Genomic DNA, 23,880 nt, shown 5'->3' with positions numbered 1-23,880 from the left:
AAGGAGAGTTATTAACAAGGTCCGTAAGATATACCCCTCTATCGGAGGAACTTGAGGCCATTCTCCGACAAGATAGAGAGTTTTAATTAGACTCACTGTAACCTTTTTAGCCTGGTCTCAGCTCATCAATAATAATAATAGTAATAAAAAGAGAGCAAAATTTGCAGATAACATCCTACATTTTAATCAAATTTTTGGTTCACATCGTAAAAGGAGCTAAGAAATATTCGTGATTAGACTTTTCGAAAAGTATATGGTGTAAATTGAAAATTGCAAATCTCTACGAAGAATTGAACATTTGAACCAAGAATGCCAAGTCTCATGCGATTTAATTAGATTTTATTAAACCTTATTCATGTCTCACTTTAGGATTACAAGCACAAAGAAGAAGAAGAAAAAGAACAAACTAAATATAACCACAACAAAGACGAGATTAAACCGCACAAGACGATGGATTAATTTCCCAAATTATTATTCCAAACCTATGTACTTATCTCGGCCCGGGCCGGAGATTGAGTAGGCCGTACGATCCGGTGCTGCGGCGGACGTACACCGTCGACTCCGCCACGGAGCAGGCGGCCTTGCACGACCCGTGCAGATCCAACACCGCGATCCTTCTGGCGAACCCCGCCGCCGCCGCCGCCCTCCTCCGGCGTCCGGCGCCGGCCTTTCCCCAGAGCTGCTCGAGCTCGTCGTCAGCCGGCGTCGCAGCGTCTTTGGCGCACTCCTCGAGCGCGGCGGCGAATGGATCGACGTCGAGCTGCTTCTTTGAACGCGGGGAAGGGGAGGGTCGGAGAGGAGGGGGGAGGGGGAGGGGCAGAGGGAGGGGGAGGGAAGGTTTAGGATTTTTGGGGATGCCGGGTTGGTGCTCCCAGGAGAAGGGAATGGAGGAGGAGGAATGGAGAGGGGAGCGGAAGCGACAGTGGGACGGAGAAGGGGAAGAGGAGGACAGGAAGGAGGAAGAGGAGGAGGAGGAAATGGAGGACGAGGAGGAAATGGAGAAGGATCCGATCCGTCGGCGGAGGATTGGGTGGGGAGGAGGAGGAGGAGGAGGAGAAGGGAGGGAGATGGGAGTCGGTGGAGTTTCGGGTAATGGCGACGACTTCTTCATTGGAGATCTGAGAACAAGAGAGAGAGAGAGAGTGTGTGTGTGTGTGTATTGTGTGTGGATATGGACTGTGGAGAGTTGAGGGTTACTTATCTATCGTACTAATATTTGGTGTGGGATTGCGACCAAGGTTGGGGACGGGAGAAGTAATTTTTAAAAATTCCTCTCACCCTTCCCGGTCTTGGTCAAGTTTACACTTTCACCCTCCGATTATTAATATTATTACCTGATGAATAAGTTAGATTTTTTACCTAGTCATTTTAGACCTTTGAATCATTGACATGGTGCCACGTGGTAAGGGAGAGCTCCACTCTGAGGAGGAGGAGGAGGAGGGGAAGAAATGATGAGTGTTTGTCCTTATATACAGTGCATACCTTTGCATGCGCCAAAGAAGTGAGGAAGAATGAGGATTTTGGACTAAAAGGCTAAAGGTTTCCTTTTATTCTTTTCAGTGGGTGGAGATTAGTAAAGTTTAAGATGGGCAATAATTAGGATCCGGACCATGCGTGGACTTTTAAAACATGCAAGGCTGTACTTTTACCTCGAGACCGAAAGGTCGTGGCTCGATCAACTTTTGTGGGCCCACCCAACTCAGAAAGTGTCGAATTGCGAGGTGGGTCCCGCCCCCATTGTCACAAATTGGATGACCAAAGTTTGACGTGGTACCTTCAACCTAACAATGGACTCGGATGCTAAGGCTATTACTGTCTCTCACCAACGTGTTGGAAACCCTATACCTTAAAATGTATCCTTTTTAAACTCTAAAATATTTTATCAAATTAGTGGTATAGAATATGGTTAGATAGATTTTACCTTCCTATATTTATTCTCAAAATTATTTTATTCTTATATACTTTAAAAAGTCTCAAACCAATCCTTACACTTATGACTAAAGTGAAACCGTTAGTTTTTTCGTTAAATTTAACCAAAATAATTAAACTGTCTCTATCTTGTTTGTTAGAAAAATACAACTAGATTATCAAAATAGCCATGGTACTTTGCTAAATTTAACGGATAAACTAATAGTCTCACTTTAATCATAAGATATAGGAACTGGTTTAAAACTTTTTAAAGTATAAGAAAGGTAATGTAATTTTAGACATAAATATAGAGGAGTAAAATTTATTTAACCTTATAAAATATAGTACTAAATATTACATTATAATTTTTGAGCTGAGATTGATCTGAGATAGCTCACAATCAAACTTGGCTTGAAGTTAAATTTTGAGCACGTTCGGCCGATCATACTTAAATATGCTATCTTTCTAACCAAGCTTAAATGAGCCTTAGTGAATTGAACTCGAGTCGACTTGATTATTTTGATTGCCCTAGTATCAGAGTTAGTTTTGCTTTTATTCTCTAAATCATAGTATTATGATACGTTAATCACATATCTTATTATCTCTCATTTATCCACGTGCAGTATTAGAGACCGGACGTGAGAGTATATCCGAATAGACTGCTCTATAACTCAGAGAATAATAACAAGAATTTCCCTCTCTTGGATCACATATCTAGTGCAGGGCCCATACCCATATCCTTTCCCTTGTGGAAAGGGAACAGCCCATATTTATTAGTAAGGGCCCAGTCTAGTTGGGTCTATTACTTGGTTAATTAAATGATCAATTAGCTGCTTTAATAACTTGATACAAGTATTAATTTTTGTATCCACAAATTTACTATTAATATAAATTTGCACTAACAATCTGTTAATTATCAGTAAAAAGCCTCTTCCAAAAGAGGTTGTGTAATAGAAAATTAGTTCTTACATTAGTTATTATCTGAATCGAAATAGCCCATAATTAAATACTCTTAAGCTGATAGTATTCACCCCTAATCATTTATTATACTCAAAGTTAGGAGGATTAATTATCGCAATTGCTCATTACAAAATTAAGATAAAAAATAATATAGTAATGAATATTTGGCGTATAAATATTTTTAATAAATTAGTGGTTCATAAATGAGAGGAGTGTGGACTCGAGGTGGGAAAATGGCGTGTTGGGGATAGGAGGAAACGAGAGCAGTAAAAGCGTCACCTTTGCAATGATCCGATGGTGGCGGTGGCTTTACCGGTTGATTCCGGCTGCCGGGAGCGGCGGCGGCGGCGGAGGTCTGAGGCGGAGGAGGAGGGGGGCGCTGGCTCTGGCACTGGCCGTCATCATCTGCTGCTCCCCGGTGCTCATACCCCTCTCCTGCCTCTGCTTCCCCCTCTTCTGCCTCCTCCGGCTAGGGTTCCGGCGTAACCCAGCGCCGGAGATGCCGGAGGAAGGCGGCGCCGTCGCCGCCTTCTTGGGGTGGCCGGAGGAAAGGGGGGTGGAGGAGATGCGGCTGATGCAGCGGTACCTGGAGGACCAATTGGGACTCGTGGGTTTGGGGTGGGATCAAGACGATGCCAATGGAGAAGATCGTTAGAGAGAGAGAGGAACAGACTATCTAGAGGGATTCCGGATTTGGGTGTAAAAGATTTGTAAATTGTAAGACTCGAGATATAGAGGAATTATGGGTGTGTTTTGTAAAATTGCAAACCATTTTCTATATAGTTAGTTATACTTCTTCTTTTGTCTGCTTGTTGATATTATTTTCTCTACAATGTTTGATTTGTGTTTGGTTAGAGGACCTTCTACCCTCTTCAATTAAGAACATATATAATAATATACTAATCTCTCTTTTTTGTTGTTGATAAAATATACTAATCCTAAATATCATAGAATCAACACAGTATGGGAAAGAGAGGCTTGGAGATCCCAAAATTAGTACACAAAATACACTGCAGAACATATGTACAGATGGGTTTCAATAACAGTGAAAGAACTTATCAAACATCACACAATACAAGTGCCTTAAACAAGAGGGCAAGATTCAACTTGACAGAAACTGCCATGGATGTGGAAAGAAAGGAACTTCATCAGGATGAGAAGATACTCTGTTGAAGAGAAGAAGTGGTATTGGCTTGGCTCAACCTTGGAAACAATTGGAATGAGAACTGAGAAGCCATCCTCAAATTGCCATTGACTGAGCCAAACCAATATCATGTCATCTCTTCCAACTGCACTCTATCTATCCATGGAGTCACCTTTAAGACCTTTATAAAAACAATGGTGAGCTCTTAAAAAGGGACTTTCAAGAACTCATCCCATCCCCCCCATCCCCAGATCCATTGAACAAAATAAGGAGAAAATGATGCACCCTCTCCTGGATAGTTAGCTTAACAGAAGATTACGACAATTGATATACTTTATTAAACAACTATCTGATGCCAATACAAGTAGGATAAGATTCTCAGACACTGGGACCAAAATATTAAACTCTTACCATTTGGGTAAGGAACCAAGGAAGATAACATATAAACATAAAACATGCCCTTTTGGGTACCAACTGGTGGATCAAAGGGTTTCTCCTCTGGGCCCAGCCTGAATCTGGCAACCACTTAGTAACAGACCTTGGTTAATCTAATTCAAAAAGTTCATGGCAAAAGGATAATGGTGATATAGGCTGTAGAAAAGATGCTCAAGCAATTAACAAACATTAATGTAACTAATACACATGCTTGCTGCCTTGCTGATGAGGTACACCTGTCAAAAATAATACGTCGATTATTATTAGTGAAACATGTAGCCCTAACCGGCCAATAGATGCTCTTTGAGGAAGATGCCACCTAACATGTCAAAATAAATAAAAAAGGAGAAGGTAAGGAATTTAGAAAATATGGAGGCAGTGGAAGACTCACAGAAACTGACATCAAAGAATGAATGCTAAGCATATCTCTGCAGCTTCAATGAGCAATTAGGACATGAAATTATAATCACCTCTGGTGTACATTATCAGAAAACCTTCTTTTTTTTTTTTGCAACCATATAATCAATTCCTTAATTTACAAAACATGAGATGATAATGCAACATTGCTAAGTAAAATGAGGAACAGCAGTCATTAAAATGCCAGGAACACCTCAAGAGGTCCAAAAGACTCAATTCTCTACAGCTTCCACCATGACCATCAAGTCATAAGAGAGCACAATGGAGGTCGAAACCAGCACAGGGATCAACTACCAGGAAACTGAGGCAGATCAACGTACAGGGAGGGATTGTGCAGAAGCCATAACAGAGTCTTTTTCTGCTAATCCATCATGCTGCAGGTTCAATTGCTGACTGGACGAATCAACAAGGTAGATAGAGGAGGCATTACTAGAACTACATATATGAGGTGCATTAATCAAGTGAAAAGGAAAAGAGTGAGTGGGGCCTAAAGAATGTGGGGAGACAAGGGGAGACTCGAGAGACATTATATCTGGGCGATGATGTGCTCCAAAGTGGGCTGATCCTTGTGGATGAAATATGCTGGTTAAAAAGATGAGAACTGGAGAGAGAACGCACATGGGAAGATGATGGTTCTTGAGGTGGCAAAGGGACTATGGATATAGCTCTAGATGCTGCTACAGAAGAGGGTGATGTTAATGCAGCAACGCAGGGTGAAGAGGCAGAAAGAGGACAAAGTAATGGAGTGGACTCAGAAGCTGGGGGATTTCCTGGACTAATTTTAGCATCTTGCTTGCACACAGGGCAAAATGTTCTCCAGGTAGTGAGCCATGAATCAACACAAGTTGCATGAAATTCTGTTCAAAACATAACACAAGAAGAGAACACATCTTAGATAGTTAAAGACATTATACTTATAAAAAGTATTAAAAGGGACAAACTTCCAATGAATATATTCCAATTGAATAAGTAGATCAACTGGTCATGAAATTCGTAATTAGGTGAACTATGCCATGTCCCAAACTAATTGAAGATCCCCTACACTAATCTTTAAATAAAACATACAACTATTTTCTGCCATTGGAGGGCTATTTCTAATTTCCTTGTCACTGCTATTTTGAATTCACCTTATATCACCGATCTTTTCTGAACCTGACCTCACATATTTTCTTCCCAGTTATTTGAACTACACATGTATGTATAAATAGATTTATACATGTTGCTATATCACACAGATTTTGGGGTAGCAACAACATAATATGCACATAGAAAATCTAAGCCTAAAGAATTGAAGACCTTCATAACTTACATGGGTCAAGACTAAAATTAAGCGTAATTTTGATATTGGAACTTGGAAGGGAAAAAAGGAACATACTGTGACAGCATGGTAATAGTCTAAGCTTCTCCCCAACACAGTAGTCCTCTAAGCATATAGCACATGTTTTTGAAGTGCAATTGTCTTCTAATGCTGATGTGAATATCAGAGATGGCATTGCTTTTACCAGTCGACTGCTCATTCCACTGAATTCCTGGACTTGAGAAACCCTAGGTCGTTGATGTCTCACACTGTGTTTTTGCAGGCAGAAACACGTAGCCAGAACAGAAGACATAGCAAGTAATGAAATGAAAGAGATGGCCATAATAGACCATGCCTCGCCCTTATAGCTTGGTATTAACAACAAGTCCAAATCTAGACGTCCTGCATATCCCTGTAGTACCTCACCAGAGGATTTAGAGATAAATACAGCAGGTATATTAATGCCATCTCGAGTTCCTGCCACTGAAGTATTTTAACAGTCAAAGATTGATCACAACTAGCAAGTGTAACATTGGAAATTGACAATAAAAAATCTGAAAAGCAAGGACAGCCTAAGGGAGATGAACTCCAATTCTTCTATCATCAACGTAATTATTTCTCCACGGAAGGCAAAATAAGTTGAGAATCTCTAACCTATGAGTTCCTAATTTCTATTTTTCTCATTCAGAAATCGAACATTTGAGAATTGTAGCATGAAAAGATAACAAATAATATACATCTGAAAATTCCTAACTTGAAAGAAAAGAAAAACAATAGTGATGTACACTTAAAAACTAAAATTGTGTAGCATCTTAGCAACAGTATCAGTCTGACGTCATTACTCGCACTGACATATTTCCCATGATATATAAAGAATCCCTTTACAGTTATTCTACTAGCGAAGTTGATTTTTTATTATTTATATTAATCAAGCAAGCTTCAGGTACATAATGAACGGAGTTCCAGTGTCTCTTTCAAATTTCGGCTGGATAAATGATCCTATGAGAAGTTCAAAATACGCAAATTTCAAAAGATTTGAAGTTCAACAAGGGATTAGAAAGTAAAAGATCATTACTTGAAACCAACCGATCCTGATCCTGATTGTCATATACAATGGCAGCCTTGAATCCAGCACTTTGAGCATTTCTTATTTTATCATCAAATGTGCAACCTCCTCTTATGATTAATAAAAAAGGAGACTTCGAGCTGTTAAAGACTTCACTAACTGGAGAGCATGCATCAAGAGGCTCGGCTGAAAACAAGATCCCACTCTCACCAGATTCTCCAACTGCAGGAGCTGAGGAGAAAAGTTAAGGATATTAATGCAGTGAGGCTGAAACATCCAAGGATATGCTAAAGAAAATACCACTTGCAAAGTAAATAATCAATGCCAAAACAAATCGTGTTTGTATTACATCTAAATTACTTGAGAAATTAATTATCTTTAAGCTAGTTGCATGAAGCATCAAAAGATAGGACCAAAAGACAAGGTAAATTAGATCAGAACATTCAAAATAAATCACACGCTAGATTCACAACATTCTTAGAAGGTCCTCAAGGAGAAGCCTCAAACGATTTTTAGCCAATTAACCAATATGCAAGCATAAATTACATAGATATCTCACCAAAAGTAGCCTCCATGGCGTCAAAAGACTTGGAAATGCCCCTCCCAGATAGAATCAAGCACCCATTTCCTAACCCTAATAGCAGGAAAAGAAGCGCACAAACAAACCAAAGGTAGCTTCTTCTTCCTCCTCCTCCATTCTTATAACCCCAGAGAGCCATTCCAACAACAACGAGAACCCAAGAGCATCGACTTTTACGATCGCTCCCCTCTACCCTCTTCTCATCATCCTAAGCCCTAACCTTACCCTGCCAACAGAAACTAATCACTCACTCTCCTATAACACTTCAAAATCTTTCCATTGTTAAGAGAAGATCGCTAAGATTAACTTGGAGGAGGAGCCACGAAATCTATCCATCTTTGAGCGATGGATCTCGGAGAAGATTACCTCCAAGATTGGATGCGTCCTCTGGCTCTGGAGAGGCGGTGTACGTTAAGGAAGGTGGGGTGGGGATCTCTTCTCGCGCCTAGAAATTAGAATGCTCTCGAGAAATTAACCATGAATATATATATATATATATATATATATACATATACTAAATTAAAAAAATAGTACACAAATGGACAGGTGAAGCATCCAATGGAATGGAATCCACGTGGAGGATTCGGGATAAGGAAAGGAATGAACGGTTGTGATTTCAATTGTTCTTTTATGGTAAATTACACTTGTACCCTTTTAAGCCATTAATCATTTCCCTTACTTAATTTTTGAGTTGTTTTTGCATGTGAGCCCTCCAAGAATCCTTTATTTGCTTTCCTACCCCTCTAAAATTTGATGCTTGCATTAATTAAAAAAGTCTTCTTCTTTTTTTCACATATACCACCCCAGTGATGATTTTCCAATAAATATAAGGTTGAGTCTCAATAATTTAATAAATAAAAGATAAAAAGGTTTTTCAGTCTTTTTATCTATAATTAAATTATTTAAAATTAACTCCAAAGGTATTTAAAATTTAAAAGAAAAAGAACTTCAATTGAACCAATGCAAAGAAAAAGAAAAACTAATTAAAATGGAAGATATGAAAAACTATGTAATTGAGGAGTATAAATATACATAAAAATATTAGAGAGGTGTATACAAATAATAAGATATTTTTGAAGGGTATACATGTAAAAAAAACCTTTTAACTTTTATTCACTTATTTCCAATCCATTTATCCGACATTGATCGGTGAGGAGGACTTGTACAAGACTAAGGAAGAGTTGACCTAGATTATATCTGCATTTTATATTAGAAAATGCTGCATAGATCAGCCTTTTATTAGAACAAAATTTAAAAGTATAATTCAGAGGAGCTATGGTCTTTTTTTTTGTTTTCCTTCTTCTATCTTTTTTCTTTTCTTTTATGCGATTTATAGTATAATTATAGAACTTTTTCATATCTTTACAATAACATATTTTATGACTAAAATGAATAACGGAGTAAAATTATAATGTTACAAATTTTTTTCTTTATACTATTGCTTATATTCTTCTCATTTAGTATTTATAAAAAAATTAATTAATTTTTCAGTGTTTTATATGTATCATTTTTTTTTTAATAAAACACCGAATTGTTTAATATTTTTTCTTTCAATAAAAATGTTGATATGATCAATGTTTTAAGCGATGTCGGAACTGCGAGGCACTCTTTCCCACTAGGAGGGGAGGGATCTCGACGAGGGTCGAAGACCGCCGAGCATGGAAAAGGGACCAATGAGCTTGACAGGAACGAGGGGCCGTAGCTAACCATCGATTAGGAGCGCACGTCGTTCACTTCTCATCCCGCCCCTCGCTGGATATAACACAAGCAACTCACGTAGCTCCTAAGTCGATTGGCATGACGGAGCGAAGAATATAAAGTGACTACTGCACGGAAGGTTGCCTACACTTTGCCAAGAAACCCACCGAAGCATAAGAGTCAAAAATAGGTCATGTATATTTTTGACCAGATAAAATGCTGAACTTATTAGTATTTTATATACGGCTACAGTCTCACAGAACCAGAAAAAATTCACTTAAAAGAGAACTATATAATTTGCTGTAACACTCCGAGCCAAACTTGGATATCTTTTCTATCTCCGTGAGAGTGATACTACGACCCGTCTCAGCCAAACAAGAATCCTGAAAAGGGTCCAGAAGTGTTAACATCAATATATCTTGCAACGCCCCAGAAGTGAAGCAGGCCTTGAGTTTTTTTTATTGTGGAATAACTGTTTGTGGAAATGCCACAAAGAGAGTGGATGTTCCAATTACCTCTCTTAAGAGAAGAAATGCAACACGCCGCTTGAATGTATGAGCACGCACCCTTGTCCAGCCTATAAAAATGATGATAATAAAACCTCTTCTTAGCTTTCTTGTGACACCAATCATCCATAACAAGGCAACCCATATCAGTTGCAGTCGTTCTTCTTCAGTAGCAAGCATATGTACTAATAAAGCCTTATCCAGAAAACAACCAGCAATAACTAAGCACAATATACTTTTATCACTTATTATGAAATAATTTTATTTCAGCGCAGTGCCTAAGGAACAATTGCCAAGAACAACCATCCACTTAAACTATGAAGCTTGGATTCTCCTGCAAGGGGATTTCTCAGTTAAGGGGTATAGTTTCTCAGTAGAGGGATAATTGGTTAGTTGCACAACAGGTATTACATTGTAAGTACAAAACTCAAGTCTTAGCTACCACAATTCCTCTCAACATGGAGATCCAAGATGCACTCCAAACTTTCCTTAACCAAAAGTTGTTTAAGCATTAAATATCTACAAATCTACATCTTAACAATGTCGCATAAAGAAAAGAGGGCCATAAGGGTACTGGTAGACGAGCAGAGACACGTCTGAAATGTAGTGATAATTGTTTCAAGTTCTTTTGATCTTTGAAAAGGTCCCTGTCTCAGAGAAGTAGGTGCTCTGTGTTCCACTACCAAGCAGGTTCCCATGGGCTTGTGGGTTTGTAAGTTCTATACCCTGAAAGGTGCAAAACAATATTAGAATGAGAAATGGATTGACAAAATCACAAAAAGATTAGAGAATAAAATATCTTCATGTTACAAATTCAGAAATACAAGATGCTTAATCAAACAGAAGTAAAAGTGGTAGTTGAAACAACAACAGAGAAAAGGAAGGACAAGATAATAATTAAAGAGCCAATGTCAAAATAAATAAAAAGTTAATGCATGACTAGTTTGTAATTCAGCTTTCTTTTGGCAAGCAGCCTCTACCGACTTGATGGTCATTATATCCTTCTCACAAGTTGTACAAAGTGTAACTGGTCTTTAGATTGATGCAAATTTGTTAGCACATGCTTACCTGTACAGGTGTAAATGCCAGACTGGATGTCAGTCCGGATGTTGCACCACTGCTACCGTAGTTCTTCTCCTTAAACCTGATAATGTAAAATTAATCAGTATGATAATTGCTTCATCAAGCAGCAGGGAATAGCAGATAAACAAGGAAGAATTCAGACAACTTGAAACATGAATAGCAATGAAAAAATTGGTAAATAAAATCCAGCATAGTTAAATAATTATATGAACACCGCAATAGTTATTATTCTTCAACAACCCAGACATTGGCAATAACATGCTAAAAGAACATGCAATGACTGCATACTTTTTAGCCACTTTGGCAGCAAGTTTATTTTGTGCAACTGAAACACGCAACTTTCCGCTTCCTGCTTGACCAAGCATGCCATAGCCTTCACCCAAGCCGTCACCTGATAATAAAGAAGGAAAGTGAGAGGAGACCACAATAACCTCAACAGCATGACATGCCAATTAACTGAAAGCAAAAGCATATAGTCCAGCAAAACTGAAAAAAGAACTGGTTACCTGTCGACATTCAAGATTGGACTAGGAATCTAGGATTATTAGGAACTTGATCAGAGAGCAAGACCAAGAGAAGATCCTCAATGATCTCCTACCTTAAATCTAATCAAATGAGCATGAATCGCCATCAGGAACCTATATGATTTGAATCAAAGGCAAAGGTAGCAAACATACAATGTCCATAGCCAAAGGCTACAGCTGCTTCTCCAGTAACAGTCCCCAAATCATTATAAAAAGGACATCAGTCTACCGCTGATTCTACATCTTTGTGAGGAGGCTGTAATTGCTTGTGGTTACAAGTTACAACAGATTCGTGACGGATGGATTTGAAATCTAGGATATAAGGTAGGTAACTCTTACAGAATTCATTGTCTCAATCTAATCAATCATTACTCGCTTGAAATCTAGGAGTTGATGGATTAAAACCATGCTTCTGAAAACTTCTATATTTCATTTGTTACATGGAAGAAATTTCGACATTCCCTCCAAAGATTTCATACCCCAGAAACCAATTTGCACATAAAAAAGTTTGAAGCATAAAAGCTTTGGAAAAAGTAGGCTTCTCTCAAAAGGCTACTCCAATTAAAACAAAATCTTATAACTCAGTCAATCTTGCAAGAGGATATCTAAGATTCTAAGTAGTTATCTCACATTCTTTCTGTTTTTCATGCAAAAACGAAGCAATCAAGTTGTCGAACCAGGTCTGATATCATTAAAGATTGAGATGAAATGAAATTATAGTATCAGATATGAAATGCAACTGCATGAGTTATGGTTTCCATTTTATTCTTGCCAACTATGAATCTGGAAGAACATAGGCAAAACCATGACTAATGGTGCTTCTCTTTGAGCAGGCTTATGGATATTAAAAATGTGGCATAAAGACCGCCGAACATGAATAAGAATTAGAAAGTAATGTCTAAATACATAATATGTACTAACCTAAGGAACTTTCCTCTGGCACTCCAAATTGCATTCGGTTGGCAAGCTTCCGCATATCAGTAATTGCGTATCTATTAAATGCCAAGTTTATCAATATAGGAGCAAGAACACAACCAATAGAATCAAGCAAGTTAATAAATTCTAGTACTGCTTCCAGTGATATTGTTATTTACTTATATGTTGTCTCAAATGAAATCATAATGAAACTGTTACCTTTCCTTCATTTTCCGCAGCCGACGACCACCTCTCTTCTTTTTAGGCTCCGAATCTGGGACAGGAAGAGGCTTTGGCTGTTTTGCAGGAGGTGGCTCCTGCCACTTCTCAATCTTCTTGCGGACTTCTTCTCGCAAGTTCCTTCCCATCTTGCCTGTTGGATCCCCTCTTGTTGAGTCTACTCTTGCTGCTAGGGTTGATTTTGCAGCCAACAATCGACAAGCACGAGTTCTTAGAGAGGGAGGTGTGCTCTGAAATATTTCAGCTTGTTCAAGATATCCTACACGAAATTGAGAGGTTGCAGTAGAAAACCCAGCAAGATTTTTTCTCTTTGCCCCAAGAAGCTGAACATTACAAGCTGGCATTTTTGCTAATGCTGACAAACCACCAGCAGTGCCCATCAGTTTAGATGCAACTGCACTACCAACAATAGCAGAAAGATTTGGTGCAATATATCCCATCCTACTCTCTACAAAATCAAGAACTTTCTTCTTTGCTAAATCAAGAGCAAGGGCACGATCACATGCATCAATTGTTTTCTGTAAGCTCTCCTCTGATAGGGGCTTGCCAGTAGTAGTTGATGCTGTAACAGAAACCACCATTATAATAGCTGAAGGCAGAAGCCCTTCCAAATCAACAAGGGTTAAGTCCATCTCATTTGCAATTTTTTTAACAACCCGAGCATAATCAATTGGATGATGAACAAGGGATTCAAGCTCTGGAAACTTCAACCGGTACTTGTCGCGTATAAAATTATGAATTATGATGATTTCATTCTCTATGTCTACTGATAAAGCATTGCAATCAACAATAAGTTGATACTCTGGATCATCCTCCAAAGTTGTTCCTTGAGTTGAAAACTCAGACCCTTTCTGGAGTGCCTCATCCACTTTCTGTTGTTCAGAAAAGAAGAGTAATAAACATCTATTTCACAAAATGCAATTCCCTAATATTAACATGATGTACTCTGTTGCAAGGACAGATATGAAGGATAATGGACATAACATCTTATTATCCTTAAAGAGGAAAAAAAGCAAGAGCACTGCAATCTAGGTTGTATTAAACTTTTATAAAAAAAAATGAAATAATTGCCTTGGATGAAATCAAAAGTTCAATAAGTTTGCATAAGGACCCATGATATGAAAGTGATAGCAGATTAAATTGACATGGTGCACTTCAGTTTACTGTAATACCTCAAAGGAAAAAAAAATCTTACAAAAGCTGAAAAAGGAATTACACATAGAGAGAAAATAAATAAATAAAATCTGCTAAATATGCTATGAAAAAGCTATGGAACATGATCAGGGTACATGATGCAAAAAGATTTCACAACAAGAAGAAATGAACACAAACTGTCAAACATTTTGCAGCTATTGAGCACTTACCTGCATGATATCATTGTAACGTTGTGTCTTTTGCAATTTTGAAACACTATCGAGATCATCATAATTAAGGGACTCAATATCAGGCATATCGTCATCACCATCTTCCTCCATATCTCCTGCGTCAGAAATCTCATCATCCTAAGACATGAGAATTAAGTAATTAATCAATAAGGATGTCAAATACAAACATTAAAAACAACAAACAGAAGAAGGGAATAGAAAGAAGGTTAAAACATGCACACATAATTGTTTCCACTTCAGATGTTTTGAAGAAAATAACTCACAAGAGGATTGGCTTCATTGTCAGACAGTTCATCAAGATCTGCCAAGAAAGAATCAGCAAGGCTGGCCTGAATGCAACAAACAACCAAATCAATCAGTCACTAGAATTGACAAGCATATTTTGCTCTACATCTTTCACCTCAAATATTAAGATGATTTTTGTCATTCACCTAACTGAGAAATCGAAGTTTGTACATTAAATTAATCCAACTCGAGGAAAAACGCAGTAGAATTCTATGTATGAACTAACCATTGTTCCACCTTCAGATACAATTCCCGAGGTCTCCGGTCAAGGCTGAGAGCACTAACTGCAACAAAAACATCAAAAGAACAACAAATAGTCAAATCTAGTTACCTTGTAATTGTGATTTATTGCATAATAAATGTGTATCATATTAGAAATTTAACTATATAACATGGCACTGAGGATAAATAAATTTTACAACATATGAAGCATGGATATGGATACTAGATATAGATTCGATACAGATAAAGGGATATGGCAAATCTTAAAAAAGGACATGACACATCTAGGATACAAGAATAAATAAACCAAATTAAAATAAGTATTTATATTATAATGACAATTTGTGCATTTATATTTGAAAAAAGTAAACGATAACATATATATATATGTAGGAATAAGAAACACATAACATTGCATTCAACATATCTATTATCTACATAAGCCGATAATAGCATAAAGTATGTTGAAGTGCTATATGGAGATAGTGCATAGAGAATGCTTTGTAGAATCACAGAGTTTAGTTACGTAGTAGAAAATGTATTAGTAACTTAGTACGTTAGATTGTAGAAAAAAGTGACAAAGATCAAACTCATTACTCCATCCCTTCCAATATTGAAGTTTTAGAGTTTATGTATATACTTAATATATTGTGTTAAAATGCTTTCATATCATATTACCACTGATAAATGGCTACCAAAAGTATGAGTTCCACCAGTAGTAGCATTTGTTAAAATGCTTTATGCTATTATCAGCTTATGTAGATAATAGATATGTTGAATGCAATTCTGCATGTTTTGTTTTCCTACATATATATGTTATCTTTTACTTTCTTCAAATATAAATGTACAGATTGTCATTAGAATATAAATATTTATTTTTAATTTAGTTTATTTATTCCTGTATCCTAGATATATCATGTCTTTTTTAAGATTTCCCATAAATCACTATTTTGATCAGTTCCTACTGTAGAGCTGCATCACTTCGTACCATAGCAGAAATCTCACTATCACTGTTATTTCTTCAATCCTTTTTTCTTCCTACACTTCTCATTTATTCTCAAAAGAAAAGAAAAGAAAAAAAGGCATTGCTTACAATCTATGAATGGAGATATACTGTGGGGATAACTGTAAAGTTTGAATCATTTGCACACATCAAGATCTTACTTTATAAAAAGGTTCCAGTGCAGGTAAGTCATGTATCATGGATTCTTCTATTAAATGAAAAAAAAAATCAGAAGTCATTGGATAAAACTTATGTTGATAAACATAAACCTTCACTAATTTCATTAATTTTTAGAAAGTATTCAAAAACATCAATATATCATCTGGCCAAAAATAGTACTTGAGTTAAAAATATCTGTTGAAGCCTAGAAGTGCACCAGTAATTTTTTAAAATGTGAAAGGGAATCAACTCAATGTGATCTTTAATTAAATCAGAAGCCATTGGATAAAACTTATATTGACAAACATAAACCTTCACTAATTTCATTCATGTTTAAAAAGTAATCAAAAGCATCAATATATCATCTGGCAAAAAATAGTACTCTGGTTGCAAAGATCTGGTGAAGCCTAGAAGTGCACCAATTATTTTTGAATATGTGAAAAGAAATCAACTCGATGTGATTTTTGATAGACAAAATACAGAATATATCATCTCAGTTTAATTGGTGGAAAAAACAAAAAGTAAAGTTTGAGATAAAAGATGATAACATATTAGTTACCTTAGCCGACGGATTGAGATAAACACAAGTCTTCTCACATGCAACGCAAAGCTTGAGGGTCCCGACGGAGGAGGCCGACGGTGGAGGAAGAGGATGAGGAGGATTGCAGACGGTGGTGGAGGAGGTGGACGAGCTTAAAGATGAAAAGGATCGGAGCGACAAGGTGGGATTGTGGAGTTGGGAGAGTTGGATTAGGGTTTGTGAATTGTTACCAGAGCCTATCGAGCCGCTCGAGCCCAGCATGAGCTTCAGTCGAGCCGAGCCCGAGTCGAACTCGGGCCGCTTGCTTCGTCTACTTCATCTTCTGCTGATGCTTCTTCTTTTTCTTTTTATAAAGTAATAAACTAATCAGAAATAGAAATAGTAGTGAGATAGTTATGATTAGTTAAAAAAACTAAAAAAATTATAATTAATCTTTTAAGAGAGAATTGTTTAATTCAAATTATTTAGTTTTCTTCAAAAAGATTCGTAATTGTTGGAAAGGAGCTCTCTTTCCCACTCAAGAGATCTATAAAACTAAAATTGATGTCAATTAAGAAAGATATGCAATTAACAACACCAAGCACCAAAGAAAGCTAGAACACCGAATTTATGTGTAAAATCATTCTCTAAGGGAAAATTCACGGAGCATGAAATTGAATACTCTCAAGAGAATTGGTACAAATAAGATCACCACAATAAGTCTCTCAAGGTCACAAGAATGTCATCCACAATAAACCAATAACTCTAGCTTCAAATTAACAAGTTTAGAAAACACCTCTAATAGAGAAATTCAAACCTTCTTGAAGCAAGAACAATCTTGTAGATGTGAAGAAAAAAATCCTTGTGCCTTGATCCCAACCAATAAATCTTCTAGTTGCAAACCCTTATTGTATGTAGAAAAAAAAAATCTTTTCTTTTTTTCTCTTGTCTTCTTTTTCATTAAGTGGCATGAACAAAAGTACCCATTAATAAAAGTCTAACTCAACTACTTATTAGCCAAGTAAGTCACCTCATGGGGCTAGCCTAAACCAACTTAGTTAAGTAAAACCTAACGGTAATCTATATTGCAAATAATTTACAATATCTAGTTATGAATACTGGAAAATTAGCAAGGTATTAATATTCTAAATGTCTCTCTAAAAGTTTGAATTAGCAAGATATTAATATTCTTATTCCCCCTCTTTTTTTCGGACTGTATTTCATAGTTAATTTATAAATTTTATAAACTAATTATAAATTTTATAAAAAAAAACTCTGAATTACAGTTAAAATTTCATAGTTGATTTAATAATAAATTTATAGTTAATCTATGAATTCTGTAGTTATATTTACTAACATTCTTTATTTTCTTTTTTTTATCACTGAATAAATATACAACTCAAAGAAGTTGCAGTTTTTCTCATTTATATTCATTGAAATAAATAACTTTAATTTTTTTTACCATCAGTGATATACACATTTTTTTAGCTCGTAAATATAGGAATAATTCTGCTTAGATTCTCTAAAGTATCACTATTTTTTTAATACATTTTTTAACTTTTTTTTTACGACGTAAACCCTTGATTCAAAACTTTTTTTTCTTTTAGAGATCTATATAGTTACTTTTTTCAATGTTTTGAAAAGCGATCACGGGTGGCGGGTGGTCATCCTACCACATAGCGTTTAAACGAAAGATTGATGACAAGGTAACCTAGCATTTTTAATATATAAAAATAAAAAATAATTATATATTATATATTATATATTATTATTTTTTTATTAGTCTAATTCATATTTATTAAATTAAATTATACTATTAGATTCACATTATTCGGCACTTATATAACAAATAAGTTTAGGCAACATCCTATTGTGACGGCAAACTCAGACATTTTCTCCAACTGCAAGATAGAAAGAGTCATCAATCACTCATTTCACTCAACGAGGGTTGGCTGGCCCGGCCATCGTGTGCCGCTCTCCTTAGCTTAGCCCTCATGTGCTGCTCACTGTCATGCGCCATTCGCCGACATATGTTGCTTATCGCCCGCTACTTGTCATCTACCATTGAGAGACGAAGAGCTTGAGAGAGGTAAGGGATTTAGGGCTCATTGGAGATCGATTGGAGAAGAAAAGTAATCTTTTTTTTTTGTTAACTTAACTAGTTCTGTCCGATTCATTCTCTCCACCCAACCTATTCTCTCACTAGACCTGCAAAACCCTGCCAAGTCGGCTTGCCAGATGAAATCAATCTGCCAGGTGACAAATCGGCCCACTAAGGAGCAGTAAACGCCTAGTATGGGTGTATACCAAGTTAGCGAGGCGGCCGCCAAAAATACTTTTCAAAATCGTGCTTTTTTTTCTTAATTAAAAGAGGTATATATGAATATTTCTATTAGTTTACTTTTAGCTATCAACAGCACTAATATTCTCTCTTTTTAAAATGTTGATTATAGTATTTGATTCGTTTAGCTACCTATTGCACTAAACTTCTTTTAGTCTATTTTTCAATTGAAAGAGTCTCATACAAGGGAAATAAGGTAGTAAAAGTTGTTACAGAATTCTATGCAAACATCTCATACGAGGGAGCTAATTTGTAGTATTAATAACTAGATACTGTAACTTATTTAAAACATAAACTAAATAATTTGAATTTAATAATTTGTGAAAGATTAATTATAGAGTTTTTAGTTATTTAACTGGTCATAATTATCTCATCACTATATTCGATAATTTTTTATTTTATTAATTAAAGAGAGTTGTGTAGAAAAAAAGAAGAGAATGATTAAAAGATAGAAGAAGTCGAAGAAAAAATAAAGAATAAGAATAACCAACGTAGAAGAAAAAAAATAAAGAATAAGAAAAAATAAATAATAAGCAAAAAATACGGTGTTTTTAATGCAAATTTCCTTTTGAAAATTTATCTTAAAATATTAATATCAAAATAGTCTACATAATATAAATGAAAAGTTTTGGCTATTAAGTAACAATTTATGTTTTTAGAAAATAAATAATTTTATTTTGATCAACTATCACTGTTTTACAAATACACTCCCCAATTTTTTTTTATTACCCACGTATATTTCCTAAACAAAAAATAAATAATATATATATATATATATATATATATCCTCTTGAGAAGTAAAAAATTAGATGTAAGAGTGTATGCAGTAAAAAAAAAGTTTGAGTGTGCTTAGAAAATGGTGATAAGTTAGGGTGTTTTGAGTGAAATTGCCTTTAAAAAGAAGGCCCATATAAATTTATATTTCTAAAGTTGGCTTCAGATATCTACGAGCGAGAGAGGTGGTCTACTCCAATTTGCATCGTCCGACGCTCGAACTAAGCACGAGAGGCGACATGGCGGCGACGCTTCGCCGCGCGAAACCCTTCGCGGCTTTGCTGGTGCTATGGATCTGGGCTAGGGTTTGGTCGCTCCCCATCGCCACCGCCTCCCATGAGTTCCGGCGCGACGGCACGGTGATCGAGCTCGACGACTCCAACTTCGACGCCGCCATCGCGGCCTTCGACTTCATCCTCGTCGATTTCTATGCCCCCTGGTGCGGCCACTGCAAGCGCCTCTCCCCCGAGGTCACTCTCACCCCTCTCCCTCCACTGTTTTTAGTGGTAGATCTGAGATTTATGTTCCTTTTTGCGGGAGTGGATTCGAGGCATCTGATGTGGTGTTGAATTTAAAAGATTTCTGATGATTTTGCGTGGAATTTTCTGTTTAAGTGTTTACTCCGTTAGTTAAATTCAAGTTTTAAAGCTTTGTGATTGATTCCTACTTTGGGATGTGTTGCGCCGCTAATTGTAGAACAAAAAATAAGAATATTGATATGTGTGTATATGTGTTTGATTGTGATGATTGGTACCATATTTGCGAGGAGGATTTGGTATATGTCATTAAATGAGGTATCACGGCTGTTTGGACCGAGAGTTTGGATCCTGATGATGTGCAGGATTGACACTATTAGTTTCTACATGATAAGTTTTGGATGGAGTATGGACACGGTGTCAACTAGTTGTATTGACATTATGTTAAGCTCCATTGGCCTTGTAGGGAGAATCTTTGTACTCCCATATAAGCTATAAGCTGCTTGTATAATGCTTTAGTCCTCCCTTGCAGCTATGGCTGCACTGATTACAAGTCTTGTGAATTGAAATATTGAAATAAAGTTGTTGAAGGATTTATATTCTTTCTGCAATTACACAGAATGTAATTCTGTAGCTCTCTCATTCTGTATAATCTGTTTTGGCTATTGAAAATGGCTTCTATCTTTATGACTGATTTCTCCAAATAATCTGATCTATTTAATTCTTGTTGTAAAGTTCTGGGCTCTCGTACTTTATGTTGGGATGATTAATTTGGGGTTTACGTTGATGCAGCTAGATGCAGCTGCTCCAGTGTTAGCTGGAATGAGTGAACCTATTTTGATTGCGAAGATAAATGCTGACAAGTATACAAAACTTGCTTCCAAGTATGAAATAGAGTATGTACCTCTCCTCCCTCGATTTGAGTTGAACTGCATTAAAGTTAAAGGTTTTCTTTATGAAGAAAGTATTATGCTTAATCCTTGTTTATCCAACTTCTTTGAATGCTTTTAAGAGAATAACTAGTTGTTTGGAGCACACAAAAGGATACTTTCTGTCGCATCATTATATGTTCAGGTCCCACAAAAAAAAAATTCTGCTATCACATAATATATCAGTTGAGTGCATTGATCATGCCTTAAAATTAGTTTGCTATTAAACTGATTGCTTTTATTTACCACTTGATGCAGTGGCTTTCCGACAATGAAGCTCTTTATGCATGGCATCCCAGTAGAATACACTGGTCCAAGAAAGGCTGAACTGCTCGTTCGCTTTCTGAAGAAGTTTGTAGCACCTGATGTCTCTCTTCTCGAGTCAGATTCTGCAATTCGCAACTTTGTTGAGGCGGCAGGCTCAAACTTCCCTATATTTATAGGCTTTGGATTAGATGAGTCTGTGATTGTTGATTACGGGAGTAAATATAAGAAAAAAGCTTGGTTTTCTGTTGCAAAAGATTTCTCAGAAGAAATGATGGTAGCTTATGATTTTGATAAGGTTCCCGCGTTGGTATTTCTTCATCCAAAATATAATGAGCAAAGTGTATTCTATGGCCCTTTTGAAGGTAAAATTAGAATTACTAGTTCCTAATTCATAGTTTGGTACTTGAGTTAGTCTAGTTGGAATGTGTAACATGTCAATGAGTCTGGCTACCTTTTCAAGATTTTCCATCTTGAAAAGTTATAGCAGTATAATATCTTGAAGTAAGATAGCATGTGCATGTGCAAATGAAGGACCAAAAACAAGCTTTATAATTGGTCAATTAGTCAATCTGTTTGTTGCCAACATGAGGAAGGTGCTAATATATTTTGTTTTTAATTGGGTTAATTAGATTCTGTGTTGGATTCAACAGGGGATTTCTTGGAAGAATTTATAAGGCAAAACCAGTTGCCTCTTGCTGTGCCTATTAACATGGAAACACTGAAGTTGTTGAATGATGACAAGAGGAAGATTGTTCTCACAATCATGGAGGATGAGTTAGATGAGAAGTCAATAAAATTGGTCAAAACTTTGAGGTCTGCTGCAACTGCAAATCGTGACTTAGTATTTGGATACGTTGGAGTCAAGCAATGGGAAGAGTTCGTTGATACATTTGATGTCTCCAAGAGCTCACAACTGCCAAAGATGCTTGTTTGGGATGGAAATGAGGAATATCAACTAGTAAGTCGAGAATATTTTCTAACAAGGCAGCTCATTTTAAATTTTAACTAGTATAAATATAATATATTTATATCTTCAGTCATTCCAATTACATAGCTTGATGTTGTTTGCCTCCATTTCACCGTGTTCCTTTTATGGTTGACTTCTGAGCTTCCTAATGTGAATTTAGTTGCTCTTTCTCCTAATTTTAAGTTGTAAAAATTCTGGGATGTATGATCCACTGTGTGATCTATAGAGTTGTGATCCCAAACAATTGGGACTACAGGCTTTATGGTGGTGCTTATTCTTTTGTTTCCTTTTAGTTTTAATGGTTATAGAGTTGATGGAACTACACATACTTCAGTTAATAGAATTTATAATAATCTGTTAATTAGTCATGTACTATATAGTTTTTTTTTTCCTTTCTGGGTGTTATTCTTTGAGAACATATTGTTGTGTGTTTAGATTTGATTTATTGAACCATGACTGCCTGTATTGTGATAATTTTCTCTTCTCTTTATATATTCTGCCTTTATCTGTGAGGAACCATAATAGTCATCTCCAACTTTTGCAGCATGACTCAGACAAGTCTACTACATCTTTGTTGTAATTCCTGTTTCTGATGCCACCGCTGTTACTGAATGATATAAATTTATTTTCTTGTTCAAGTAACATCTACACCTGATTGAGAAGTGAGTACATACCTCATTGAATGCTTCTTTTTTTTATTAAGGTTGTAGGCTCAGAAAGACTAGAAGAGGAAGATCAAGGTACCCAGATAAGTCAATTTCTTGAAGGATATAGATCAGGAAGAACAATAAAGAAAAAAGTCAGTGGTCCGTCGCTGCTTGGTTTCATCCACTCACTGGTCAGCATCAAGACAGTTTACCTCATTGTCTTCGTGGTTGCTGTTCTAATGCTTATGCAGTATTTGAGCGGTCAAAGTGAAGAAGATCCTGTGATGAGACGAGCTCATGTTGAGCCGGAAAGCTCATACAGGTCAATCTCGGAGAATCAAAGCATCGGCGAAGGTTATCAACCAGGAGATAAGGAAGACTAAGGATATGTGATCTAATAATTATTAGCTTTGGCAGTTGGACTGTCATCTTGGCCCGAATTCACTGTTTCTGGTAAAAGAATGGCACATGAAAATCAGCAGAGCCTCCGATACTCATCATAGAGCAGCTTCATTTTGTAGAACTTCTGGTCTTTCCTCTTCTTTCGCTCTTTGTTTTCCTTCTTTCTCCTTTTTGTTATATCTTTTGCCTGCATTTTGATGCAAGGGATGATATTATCATAGACTTTATTATTTATGTAACAGATAATTAACTAATTCGCTTTTTACAAAGTTGCTTCTGACACTCGTGGATCAAGAATCTGAGGCAGCATTGCGTCTTCTTTTTTTAAACTTTTATGTCAAAGTTCAATCTAGTGGCTCTTCTCAAAGCTGAATTAGAGGATGAATTAGAGGATAAATTAGGGTAGAGAGTGGATAGGAATAAACTTAACTGGCGCCAATTTCGAGCCTTGTTAAGCATGTCAGTTGCATCATGTTTTTCGATTAAAAATCAATTATAGAGACACAAAGTAAACCTTCCATTATTACGAGGCAGTACTACAAGATGTTAGAAAACTGAAATATAAAAAAAGAAAGTGACAGTAGATACAGAAGCTAGAACTTTTTACCACGAATAAAAAAGGAAAAAAAATACAAGTGAATAAGAATTATCCCAAAAAAACTACAAGGAAAAGAATTATAAAAAAAGTAATGATTCAAAACATTAATGAATTATCCAACATTTGCCGTTC

The 23,880-nt window shown here is 36.4% G+C and overlaps 3 protein-coding genes across 3 annotated transcripts; 1 reads left to right on the top strand and 2 right to left on the bottom strand.

Annotated features, from left to right (window-relative positions):
* Nucleotides 1-4,339: 4,339 nt before the first annotated feature.
* Nucleotides 4,340-8,251, bottom strand: LOC140772617 (receptor homology region, transmembrane domain- and RING domain-containing protein 1-like). Its single transcript, XM_073114771.1, has 5 exons — nt 8,174-8,251; nt 7,787-8,033; nt 7,237-7,458; nt 6,240-6,644; nt 4,340-5,721 (listed from the first exon to the last, which is right to left on the bottom strand). The coding sequence occupies exons 2-5, from the start codon at nt 7,944-7,946 to the stop codon at nt 5,318-5,320; spliced, it is 1,191 nt and encodes a 396-aa protein (XP_072970872.1). The 5' UTR covers nt 7,947-8,033; nt 8,174-8,251; the 3' UTR covers nt 4,340-5,317.
* A 2,126-nt stretch (nt 8,252-10,377) lies between these two features.
* LOC140772385 (U4/U6 small nuclear ribonucleoprotein Prp31 homolog) lies at nt 10,378-16,665 on the bottom strand. Its single transcript, XM_073114438.1, has 9 exons — nt 16,387-16,665; nt 14,670-14,727; nt 14,422-14,487; nt 14,138-14,275; nt 12,753-13,645; nt 12,540-12,610; nt 11,383-11,485; nt 11,080-11,155; nt 10,378-10,737 (listed from the first exon to the last, which is right to left on the bottom strand). Exons 2-9 carry the CDS (start codon nt 14,670-14,672, stop codon nt 10,630-10,632), a joined length of 1,458 nt encoding a protein of 485 aa, XP_072970539.1. The 5' UTR covers nt 14,673-14,727; nt 16,387-16,665; the 3' UTR covers nt 10,378-10,629.
* A 2,956-nt stretch (nt 16,666-19,621) lies between these two features.
* Nucleotides 19,622-23,432, top strand: LOC140772607 (protein disulfide isomerase-like 5-2). The gene is made up of 5 exons (XM_073114754.1): nt 19,622-19,932; nt 20,731-20,834; nt 21,126-21,496; nt 21,785-22,092; nt 22,805-23,432. Exons 1-5 carry the CDS (start codon nt 19,702-19,704, stop codon nt 23,129-23,131), a joined length of 1,341 nt encoding a protein of 446 aa, XP_072970855.1. The 5' UTR covers nt 19,622-19,701; the 3' UTR covers nt 23,132-23,432.
* Nucleotides 23,433-23,880: the final 448 nt, after the last annotated feature.

Source organism: Typha angustifolia, chromosome 12 (genome assembly GCF_048772165.1).
Source record: "Typha angustifolia cultivar Huaian chromosome 12, ASM4877216v1, whole genome shotgun sequence".
In the NCBI taxonomy this organism is placed as follows: domain Eukaryota; kingdom Viridiplantae; phylum Streptophyta; class Magnoliopsida; order Poales; family Typhaceae; genus Typha; species Typha angustifolia.
Note: the sequence above shows the minus strand (reverse complement) of the source record. Positions and strands in the feature narration are given on the sequence as shown.

Coding starts and splice junctions, on each gene's coding strand:
- LOC140772607 (XM_073114754.1), top strand. CDS start 19,702: ATGGCGGCGACGCTTCGCCGCGCGAAACCCTTCGCGGCTTTGCTGGTG. Junction 19,933..20,730: donor GCAAGCGCCTCTCCCCCGAG/GTCACTCTCACC, acceptor ACGTTGATGCAG/CTAGATGCAGCTGCTCCAGT. Junction 21,497..21,784: donor ATTCTATGGCCCTTTTGAAG/GTAAAATTAGAA, acceptor TGGATTCAACAG/GGGATTTCTTGGAAGAATTT.
- LOC140772617 (XM_073114771.1), bottom strand. CDS start 7,946: ATGGCTCTCTGGGGTTATAAGAATGGAGGAGGAGGAAGAAGAAGCTAC. Junction 6,645..7,236: donor TCAGGATCGGTTGGTTTCAA/GTAATGATCTTT, acceptor AAAATACTTCAG/TGGCAGGAACTCGAGATGGC. Junction 5,722..6,239: donor ACTATTACCATGCTGTCACA/GTATGTTCCTTT, acceptor TGTTTTGAACAG/AATTTCATGCAACTTGTGTT.
- LOC140772385 (XM_073114438.1), bottom strand. Junction 11,486..12,539: donor GCCAGAGGAAAGTTCCTTAG/GTTAGTACATAT, acceptor CTTTATTATCAG/GTGACGGCTTGGGTGAAGGC. Junction 10,738..11,079: donor TGGCATTTACACCTGTACAG/GTAAGCATGTGC, acceptor TGCACCTTTCAG/GGTATAGAACTTACAAACCC.